This window comes from Choloepus didactylus, chromosome 8 (genome assembly GCF_015220235.1).
Source record: "Choloepus didactylus isolate mChoDid1 chromosome 8, mChoDid1.pri, whole genome shotgun sequence".
In the NCBI taxonomy this organism is placed as follows: Eukaryota; Metazoa; Chordata; class Mammalia; order Pilosa; family Megalonychidae; genus Choloepus; species Choloepus didactylus.
Window position 1 is genome coordinate 18148886 of NC_051314.1, and position 10751 is coordinate 18159636.

The 10751-nt window shown below is 52.4% G+C and overlaps 1 protein-coding gene across 1 annotated transcript; it reads right to left on the reverse strand.

Moving 5' to 3' along the window:
• Positions 1 to 2598: 2598 nt before the first annotated feature.
• HMOX1 (heme oxygenase 1) lies at positions 2599 to 10274 on the reverse strand. Its single transcript, XM_037847589.1, has 5 exons — positions 10150 to 10274; positions 9008 to 9128; positions 6350 to 6841; positions 5008 to 5107; positions 2599 to 3332 (listed from the first exon to the last, which is right to left on the reverse strand). The coding sequence occupies exons 1-5, from the start codon at positions 10170 to 10172 to the stop codon at positions 3202 to 3204; spliced, it is 867 nt and encodes a 288-aa protein (XP_037703517.1). The 5' UTR covers positions 10173 to 10274; the 3' UTR covers positions 2599 to 3201.
• Positions 10275 to 10751: the final 477 nt, after the last annotated feature.

Genomic DNA, 10751 nt, shown 5'->3' on the forward strand with positions numbered 1-10751 from the left:
TGCAATCTTGCCATCACTTGTGCTCCTTGTCCTGCCCCTGTGCAGCCCAGCCAAAGAGTCAGCTCCAAGATGCATTAGGAACTCAGAATCGTTCCAGCTACCAGAACTCAGGGGTGCAGTCTCAGTGGCCCCAAGATTTGGAGAACTCATTCTAGGGAGCTGCCCCCAGCCTGGGTGCTTTTGGGTTTGGTCTCATGACTGCTTTGGGGTCAGTGGAAATCTGTATAACTAGATAATGCTCTTTGGGGCTTGCAGCATGCCTGGAAATCATGTGAATTAGGAATGTCCTCTTCACTCCCACCAACCCCTCCCACAACCATTTTATCGTGTTACCTTTTAAAAAATGTTTTAAGAGCTTTCTTAATGACTGAGGTTATATATGCCTGTATGTCAACTCTGCCACTTTCTAATTAAGTGACTTTGCACAAGTTACTTTGAATGCTCTGTGCTTCTGTTTCCTCATCTGTAAAAAGGAGATAGTGACAGCGAATTAGAAGGATGCCTGATGCAGAGTGGCTGCTTGCAACGTTAGATATTCTTATTAAACAGACATGCATAGTCTCCCCCCACTCTTTTCCATTCCCACCCTATTGCTGACAGGGCGGCGCAGGAATGAGACACGGACACAAAGTTAAGAGTTAAGGGAGCAGGGGGCTCACTGCATCTCGTGCTAGGTGGACGCCAGTGCATCCTTGCTCCAGCTATTGATTTCAGAAGATCAGGTGTACATGCTACAGGTCCTCAGGCTTGGGAGAGCCTACCAGATACCTATGTTTACATCAGGTGTATACAATCTAGGTTTAAGACAATGGTAAACACCGTCATCATAGTCACAAGACACACATCTTTACAGGGCGGGCCTGCATGGCATTCTATGCAGGCCTGCGGCTCAGCATTCCAAGCCACCACCCCAGATATGCCTCAAGAAACATGGAAGACTCAGTTCCCCACACCACCCCTCAACGAGAACAACTGGAAAGGGCCTTCCACTCCCTTGCCAAGTTCATGCAAGAATGTATTCACATATATGGGGAGTGTTTTAATAAAAAAAAATCAAGTGAATCTGGAACTTGTTTTCTCATTAATACTTCATGGACAGCCTTCTGAGTCAACAGACATAGATTTAATTCAGTCTTTTAAATAGCTACTTAACTTTCCATCATATGGATAGACCAAAAGTCATTCAGCCCTACTCCTGTTAGGTAAAACTCAAGGTTTCTTTCTCTGTTTTTCTTTCCTTCTTTAGTTCCCACTACAAACAATAAACACTTATGCCCCTTTCACAGATGAGAAACTGGGCCCAGGAGGCAAAAGCTGTAGCTCCTATTTGAACGCCTACCCCTTACATACGTGACCTCATTGAGACTGGCTCCCAGGCCTGCTTGCACATTGGAATCTCCCAGGGAGCAGCCCTCCTTAAAGAGAGATTCCAGAGTTCCAGGCCACATCTCCAGAATCAGAACTCTCCGGGTAGAGCCCTGGATTCCATGGGATTCTGATATCTTGAGGGGATTCTGATGCCACCATCCACAAACTGTTTGGACACCACTGGACCCTGCCACCAGCTGTGGGAAGTGGGTGCATTGCTCCCATTTCACTATGGAATGAAATGAGACTCATCCAAGTCTCATTTGAGTGACTTGTCCAAGACCCCAGGCTTAATGACAATGCCAGGATGAGGGACTTTAGCCTCCTGACTCGCATTCCTCGTGCGCTGGTTGTACAAGGACCTTGTCCCCTGCTCTGCCCAGTATACCTTCAGTCAAGGATTTTCTCTTTCATTGGGAGGCTGCATATTAGCATTTCAAAGTGGCTTTTCCAGCATAGGGCAATGAAAAGGGCTTGCTTGGGTTTTAAAGCTGGACAGACCTGGTTTAAACTCTCCTGACCCTGAGATAATCCTAATACCCACCTTGCAGGTTTGTTGGGAGGATTAGATGAGAAGACATATATTAGGTGTCATCTAATATTGACAATGATTGTTTGTAGGTGAGGTTACTCACACAGTGCAACAATCACTTGATGAGTCATAAAACATTGGTCTCCCTCCCCCCATAACAGGAGCTAAAGTCCCAGGGTGTTGGCACTTCACATGTATCTCATTTGCTTCTCAAGACAGGCAGCTGAGGCCGTATCACTGTATTCACGTTAGAGGTGATAAAATTGAGCCCCAGGGAGGTTAAGTGACTAAGCTCAAAGTCATAGCTACAAAGAGGAGTGGCAGGGTTCGAACACAGGAGTCTCACCCCAGTCCCTAAGATTCATCATACAGAATACATAAATGTTACCCCAGAATCTGATCATCTCGGCCTAACAGGGCAGTCCTATCCTCAGTGAAGTCTTGCACCAAACAGTGCTCAACACAATCATTCACCCACCAACTGCTTGAAGCCACTCCCACATTTTCAGAACAGAGCACAATCCTCGTCTTGGATTCTTACACATTTGGGGGGAATGGTGGTAAGGGTGGAAGCCACATGGAGCATCTCCTGCCACCCATCCACACCGTCACCCCTGCTCCCCACCAGGCATTTAATATACAAGTGAGGAAAAGGTTAGTTTCTCAAGGGTAACAAAGCCCAAGAAAAACACTCCAAGTGACTATCAAGCAAAGTAGTTTATTGTTTCATACACCAGTTAGAGACCAAGGACACAGTGTTGTTAAAACACCCCCTTTCTCAACCCTACTATAAAAACATAATAGAACACAACAGAACACAACAAAATATCACAGTTCAGGCTGAGCTAGGAACAAAAAGTGGCTCCGACAAAAACAAGAAACACAAGACACAACATCTTCACACCTTTATATAAAAATTGCCGTGGCCCCAAGAGAAAGCGGTCACGGCTGTGTCAGCAGGAGACCACGAACCCAGGGCATCAGGAGGTTCAAGACAGTTGCCACTTCAGGCTACATCTTCTGAGCTCTGCTACAGGAACTGGGGATGCTGAGGGCCTGGGCTGGGTTCCTTGTCCCAGTTTGGAAGTTCAGGTCATTGGGCTGGATGTGCTTTGGGTTGAAGAAGATGCCACAGGGATCCTTCCTTTGCAGAGCGAGAGGGATGCAGAAAGAGGGCAGGGGGCCTCTTGACAGCCCCCCACACCCAAGGTCGAGAAGCCAGTCTAGAGATCTTTCCTCTCTGGAGAGAGGGCCCTCCATCGGTCAGAGTTCATGGCTCAAGGGAGCCAACGGGTCCACACTCACATGGCATAAAGCCCCACAGCAACTGTTGCCACCAGAAAGCTGAGTGTAAGGACCCATGGGATGAGCGGAGCCCGGGAGAGAATGTTCGGCTGGGGCTTCCCTCTGGGAGTCTCCGTGGGAGAGGAGTCTGAAAGAGAAAGTGGGGATGGTGTCAACGACAGGCTGATGGGGATCAGGGTGTCTGATGTCCCAGAAAAACAAAGCAGAGGGGCCTCAGCTGTCTCTAGTACAACACCTGCTCAATGCCAGAATGCTGCTGGAGCACAGAGAGGTGGCCCTCTAGCCATTGCTTGAATACCTTTAAAGATGGGGAGCTTACTACCTCTGTCAGCGGTCCATGATTCCATTTGCAGCCAGGCCACCCTGGGAGAAAGTTTGTGGCCCCTGGTCGTGTTTTCTGAGTTTTGTCAGGAAAGCCCTCTCCTAAAGCTTCCACGGTGATTAGGTCTGAGCTATAAATCCTCGTCTTGGATTCTTACACATTTGGGGGGAATGGTGGTAATGGGCGGAAGCCACATGGAGCAGGAGCCAGAAAGGGGACTTCTAAGGCCAAAATTAAAATTCAGCCCCAGTCCCAATCATTCACACATGACAAGCCGGGGCCAGCCCTGCGGTCTGGGTAGGCCGGACGTCTGTGAGTGTTCTCTAGACTTTTGGAGCAGGATGGGGCTTGAGGATGGGCCCTTGGAGCCAGGCCAGCTGGGTTTGCATCCTAGTTCTACCCTGCACACTGAGAGGAAAAGGTGAGGTGGAAATCCATGGCAGAGGCTTCCTAGCAGAAAGTTGACCTCGGGTTTACAAACATGCCAACAGACAAGCAGACACGCTTTAGCATTTTTATATTTTTGTCATATTCAGGGTTCCCTTTGATGGGTCTAGGTAGCAATTCTCAAACTTTCTGGTCTCAGAAACACTTCACACCCTTAAAACTTATGGAGGATCCCAAAAAGTGGATTATAGCTATCATTATCTAACAATTTAAAAATTAAAACTGAGAAATTTGTAGCACACAAGAATACACAGGCACATGTGTCATTAGCTGTCTGTGACGATGTCATCACACGTCACGTAACCTTTGGAAAACCCCATCACGCAGGTGAGAAAATCAGAGTAAAAAGTCAAAAACCATTTTGATGTAACTATAAAAAAAGCTGTGGCCTCATGGGTCTCTGGAACCTCCAGGGGTACCTGGGCCACACTTTGAGAACCACTGCATTAGGGCCAAGGCTGGTCACTCCACCAGGACTGGCCACATTCCAACCCTCCCAGGGATAATCCTGACAATAGCAGGGCCCACGAGGTCCTGGCACAGGTGGGAAAGCCACGGGCCAGGGAGTTAGGACAAATGCACCTAAGGCAACCTGCCAAGGAGGCGGCTCTGAGGCTATCGAGGCAAGGCCCAGGGCACAAGTGTCTTGCCTAGTGTCCCTCGGCAGGTTACAGCTGCAGGCAGGCCCCGACCCCCTGCCTCACATCAAGCGGGTGCTCAGGAAGCATTAAAGGGCCTAGAGAGGGGCCTGAGTGATAGTGGGAGCTTTACCCAGGACCTCTACTTCAGAACCAATCAACTCTGCAACTCGTGCATCCCCCCTTGACTTTAGAGTTGGGGAAACAGTTGGAAAGGTGACACAGCTTGCCCTGAGGCACACACTGGAAGCAGACTGACCCCATGCTCTTTCTCCTGCACCCCGCTTCTGACGTATAAACCTCCAAGGCAGAGGAGGAGATACTGGAGACAGAGAGCTGGGCCGTGTCCCCTCCATCAGGGGCCCAGAGCAAACAACCCTCCCTGGCAGCCTCACCTTGCACCCTGCCGTCTCCCCGCCTGCGAAGCCCTGGTGCCTTTGAGGGGCTCTGTTCCTTGGCGTCCTGGGTCAGCAGCTCCTGCAACTCCTCAAACAGCTAAAAGACAAAAGGCGCACATGCTTGACTCAGCAAGAGAGGGTGCCAGGTCCCCACTGAAGGTAGGACTTTATGATGTTTCATTACGAAATATTTTGGACATTACGGAATCTTAAGAAAAATATCGAACAGTCATGTACCTTTCACCCAGCTTAAGAGAGATCATATGTTACAAGCAGGGTTGACGGGACTCCCTGCTGACTCATCACCTCACTGTGCTCCCCTCACCTCCGCGCCCCACACCCCAGTAACAACCATCCTGCATTTAGAATTCATGCCCTATCCCATGTCCCGACACAATGTACAAGTGGTATCCCAGAATATGTATTCTTAAGCAGACTGCTCTCTTCACTCAACTTTACATTTCTGAGAGTTATCTTGGGCAAGGTGACTAAGTGCCTGGCCCAAGGCTAAACCAGCTGTTAGGCATTAAAGCCAGCCTCAGATAGGTTCTCACTTCAGATCCCCTGTTCTTTCTACTATACCTCTCTGAAAGATGCGGGTTTTCTTGGAGGATGGACTGGATTAATTTTTAGGGGGATGCACACAAGGGACATTCTTCCCCAGCAATCCAAGGCTGGGGATCGGGGAGCAGGGAGGGTTATGAGCTAAGACCCTGGTCCCCGTGATGCCTCCCGCAGTGGGGAGAGCCACAGGATTCTGGAACATCTGGGGTAGAGGAAACCCCACCCCCAGCGCTGCCCAAGAATTCATCCTTGAAGGCCTTGCTCAATCCCCACCTTCTCCCAGGATTCAAGGCACTTTTGGAAAGATATCTCTGTTGCCCTGGCTGAGCTAAGAGTCCCTGGAAAGCAGACGCCCTGTCTCCAGCACCTGTAACCCCCACAGTGCCTACGTGGCTACACACAGGTGCACACATGTGCAGTTGCATGTGTGTCACAAAGCACTACAAGTGTCATTCTCACACCCCATAAGAATGGCAGCCAGCTGACTGCACCAGGCACTGCTATAGGGACTTTATTGATACAAACTCACTTAATCCTTCCAACTCTCAGAGGTAGCTACTATGATTATCTCTGTTTTACAGATGAGGAAACTGAGGTTCAGTGAGACTGAGGGGTTTCCCTGAGATCACCTAGCTAGTCAGTGGCAGAACTGGAACCCTGGCCCCACAGTCCCCGCACTTAAACACGACCCTCAGAATCCTCCCCACAATAAGAGCAGCCTCCATTGGAGGCGTGGCTGGGAGGTGGTGGCCATCCTGGGCTGCCAGACTCTCACCTGGATGTTGAGCAGGAATGCGGTCTTGGCCTCTTCGATCACCCTCTGTCTGACCTCAGGGGTCATCTCCAGTGAGTTCATGCGGGAGCGGTAGAGCTGCTTGAACTTGGTGGCACTGTCGATGTTGGGGAAGTTGAAGAAAGCCAGGCCCTCGCCGGAGCTGGGCAAGTCCAGGGCCTTCTGAGCAATCTTCCTGAGGACCTGGCCTCCCGACAGGTCGCCCAGGTAGCGGGTGTAGGCGTGGGCCACCAGCAGCTCGGGCTCCAGGCGCCCCACCTCGTGGAGCCGCCTCACGTAGCGCCGTGTGGCCTGCGTGTAGGGGATGACCTCCTGCCAGCGGGGCCCGTACCAGAAGGCCATGTCCTGCTCCAGGGCAGCCCTGCGATGCAGCTCCTCGGGGAAGTAGAGAGGGGCGTAGACTGGGTTCTCCTTGTTGCGCTCAATCTCCTCCTCCAGGGCCACGTAGATGTGGTACAGGGAGGCCATCACCAGCTAGAACCAGAGTGAGCAAGTCAGGCTGCCCGGCCGTGGCAGGAGAAGATGCCAACGAACACCAGACTCCCCCCCATCCACCTACTGCTGCTGCCTTCGGGGAGGCCCTCAGCACCTCCCCCAGACTGGGCTCCCCACCACCTGCCAGCCCCTCCAATCCTCTCCCCACTGCAGTCAAACCAATTTGCAAAAGAGACGATTTTGATCAGGTATTTTCTCAGCCTAAAACCCTTTTACCCACTGTGTAAGGCCTAAACTTAATCCTTATAAAAATCCAACTAAGGAGTCACTATCTCTGTTTTACAGAAAGGAAAGCAAGGCTCCGAGAGGTGATGAGACTTTGAGGCTAGCACATGTATTAGAAATGAACTTGGAGTCAAGCACAGATGTTGCTAAGGAGTCATGATGGTTCTGGAGCAAGAAAGTGTTTAAAGGCGATGGTCTGGACTCCCTCGCCTTTGACCTTTGAAGGACCAGCCATCTGCAAAGCACCATTCTCCTTCCAGACGGTCCACTCTGACCCTGACCACCTGATGCCAGGTGGGGGAAACTTGGCTGGGGAAACACCCGTCACACATTAATAGCTCTATAGAGTTTGAAGGAAGACCCAAGTTGAGATGCTACAGTTGAGGCTTCCAAGTTATTTCTGAGCCATAAACATTTACAGCAGCCCTATTCCTTGAGGAGGCAGAAAGTCAGGCAGCCTGGCGCGAGACCCTCGGCTTTCCGATCTGACAGAGCTGGTTCTAACCTGGGCTCAGCCGGTCTTCACCTGTGTGACAGCAGGTGCGCTACTTGCCCTCTCTTGAGTCTCAGCTTCCCTGCCCTGGAGCAAAGAGCTGAGCCCAGGTCTGTGTGACTCCGTGCAAGTTGAGCCTCGGTTCCCTCCCATGGGAAGGGGCATAATCAGACCCCATACCAAAAGGGGCTGGGGTGAGGGTCAAGTGATATGATAAGTGAAAGCACTGGACACAGCCCAGCACTTAGGACCCAGAGAGGCCAGGATAAATGCCTCCTCCATCACCATAATCCAAGGTCCCCGTGGCGAGCACAGGGTTCCCTCATGGAACTTTGCACCCATTTCCAACTTGACGGCTTAGCGGCAAGACCCAAAGTCCATGGTGGCTGGGGACGGGATACTCCAGAGGTCCCTCCCCTCCCTGGCCTCAGTCACACAGCAGCAACTGGGTATATGTCAGCTTTCTTGAAGGAGGGAGGAAGAGGATGAGGAAGAAAGAGAGAACAGAACCATCACTCATGGGACACACCCAAGAGCCCCAGCCACCCCCAAACTGGATGAGAGCTCTCCCTTTTCTGAAGCATCACATGTGTTGGAGGTGGGGGTTGGCAGTGGGGGATGGTGGGGTGGGGGAAATCCAGATTTCACAAGGGGGTGGGCAGGAGTGGTGGGATACAGCCCCCCTACTCTCAGTTAATTGCAAACGAGCCTGCTGCCACACTGAGGTCTTAACACCCAACACCTGCCTGGTTCTTCACCAACTGCTTTCCTTCTCTTGGCGTGAATTTTTACAACAGTGCTGGGAGATCACAAAAGTGAGTGCCTAGCACACAGTGGGTGCTTTAGAAAACCCTGCCAGCAAAGTCTTGATCCAAGAGGAAAGGCAGCATAGTGAGGTTAAGTGGTGTGCAAGGCAAGTCTCACTATTTGGAAATGGTCATGCTAGGGCACGAACCCATACCCCTTGCCGCCAGAGGCAGATCACAATTAGAACAAGGGCATAAGCTTTGCAATGAGGCCGGCCTTGGTTTTACTCTGATCTTTCCTATTTCCTCACTGGCTGTGTGACCTTCTATTAGTTACTTAGCCTCTCTGAGCCTTCTCTTCTCCATCTTCCCCATCAGGGTCGAGGCACAGGTTAGAAATCAGGTGTGTTACATGCCCAGGACAGAATAGGTGCTCAGTTGTTGGCACTGCTGTGCCAGCCGCTTCACAACACTGCCGAGCAGACCATGAGCTAGCTCTGTGACCTTGGGTGAGTCACTTCCCCTCTCTGAGCTTCACTGCAACCATCTGTAAGATGACTCCCTCGGACATGCCCACCTGGTCCCTCTGTATCGCTGGCCTTAACCCCCACTTAAACCACTGATCTGACCCCACAGGCCTGCCACACCCTGCCCCATGGCTGGGCCCCCGCGGCTACATACCTTAAAGCCCTCTGGGGATACCTGGCCCTTCTGAAAGTTTTTCATGAACTCGGCATTCTCCGCCTGGGTGTGCACCTCCTTGGTGGCTTCCTTCAAGGCCTCTGATAAATCCTGGGGCATGCTGCAGAGGGGAGGAAGGGAGGGTGAACAAGGGGATGGTGATGGCAGGCTTCTTCCCACGGGCCAGGCTCCTGAGGGTGCAGCCCGTAAACATTACCCAAAAGCAGAACTCCTGTCACCAGTAACTGAAGAAGGAGAGAGGACGGTACAGCACGACCCACGGAGGAGCAGCAGCGGACAGTGCGACCACTCATATTCAACATTTAATTGCTTTGATTGGCTTTTAGACCGAATATTAAATTCATTTAGTTTGTCGAAGTTTCAGATACAAGTCTCACGATCTCTTATAATATTATCACTGCAACCTTCATCATCATACAAGTGTTTTAAAAAGACTAAGAACTGAGTAAATCACGGAAAAGTCCCTCTTGAGGAGTATCTCTGCCATCTGTCCATATGTGCCCCCCACAACATCATCCTCTGTTCTACCCACGTTGGTTAATCTCTCCACAGCTTGGGAGTAGGAAATATACAGAGATTTGGAGGTGCACAGAGCAAGGTTCTATCCCAGGTCCCCGGCCTGCTAGCTGCGGGTGGAGACCACATCTTCCTTCTGTGCAGACTAGCATAGTAGCCAAGGTGATGTCTTACTCAGAGGCTCAGCAGCTGGTGAGGAACGCAAGCAGCAGGTGGGTGGAAACCATATGCTTCTCACCCAGGCTTGGGTAGCCCTGGGAATCCTAGATTAATCAGGGGGCACTTCCAAAGCCTTGGAAAGCTGGACACCCCCACCCTCCTCCACAGAGAGACTCCCTGTCTTGGAGCGGGGGCATCCGCGGCCACCCTTTACCCCTCCAGCTACCCCACCCGCACAGCTAGCTAGGGGCGCTGGCAGGACTGGAACCCAGCTCCACCCCCCCCCTCCCCGGCTCCAAAGCCCAAGCTCCGGGCAACTCCACTCAGCCCCCTCCAGCTCCCGCTCTCCGCGTAGCGTTGGAGACGAGACCCTAAGGGGCGAGGGAAGCGGGAGCTCCGCTGCCCCGCTCCGGCAAAGGGCGCCCCTCCCGCCGCCCCGCGCTTGCCTGTCGGGCTGCGGGCGCTCCATCGGGCCGGTGGCGCTCGGGTCGCTCGGTGCTGGCTGCAGGGACGCGTCCCGAGACGTGCGGAGGCAGGGAGCTGTGTGCCGGCCCCGGGCCGCGCCGTCCGATTTATGCTCCGCGCGGGTCACGTGGGCGCGCGGGCCAAACAGCTGATCGCCACTTTCTGGCCCGAAGTTGCAACACCCGCGCGCGGCCCGCGCCCCTCCCGGCCCTGGCCCGCGGGGGTGGGGGAGGCGGGAGCCGTCATGTGACCCTTGGAAAACAAAGCGGGACCACAGGATGTGTTTAAAAAGAAAACACTCTTCAGGAAATTTCTGAGCAGCTGCTGGGCTCCGGGTGCGATTTTGCCCTTTCCAGACATTCCAGACACCCGCCACCCCCTAACCAGGGATGGGACGTCAGGCACTTCTAGGAATCTCGAAGGTTCCAGAGTGCTGGACGGCAGGGTCGGAGTAAGAGATTTGTAGGCACCCTCAGGAACTTAGCAACCCCAGGCCCTGCAGTCTCCTCCCCTGCCCTGGGAACCTGCTCCCTAAAATGTCACCTCCGGGGACAGCCTGCCTCCTCACACTTCCTTTGAATGT

Coding starts and splice junctions, on each gene's coding strand:
- HMOX1 (XM_037847589.1), bottom strand. CDS start 10,172: ATGGAGCGCCCGCAGCCCGACAG. Junction 9,129..10,149: donor GAGCGCCCGCAGCCCGACAG/GCAAGCGCGGGG, acceptor TCCCCTCTGCAG/CATGCCCCAGGATTTATCAG. Junction 3,333..5,007: donor GGGAGACGGCAGGGTGCAAG/GTGAGGCTGCCA, acceptor TTTCTCTTTCAG/ACTCCTCTCCCACGGAGACT.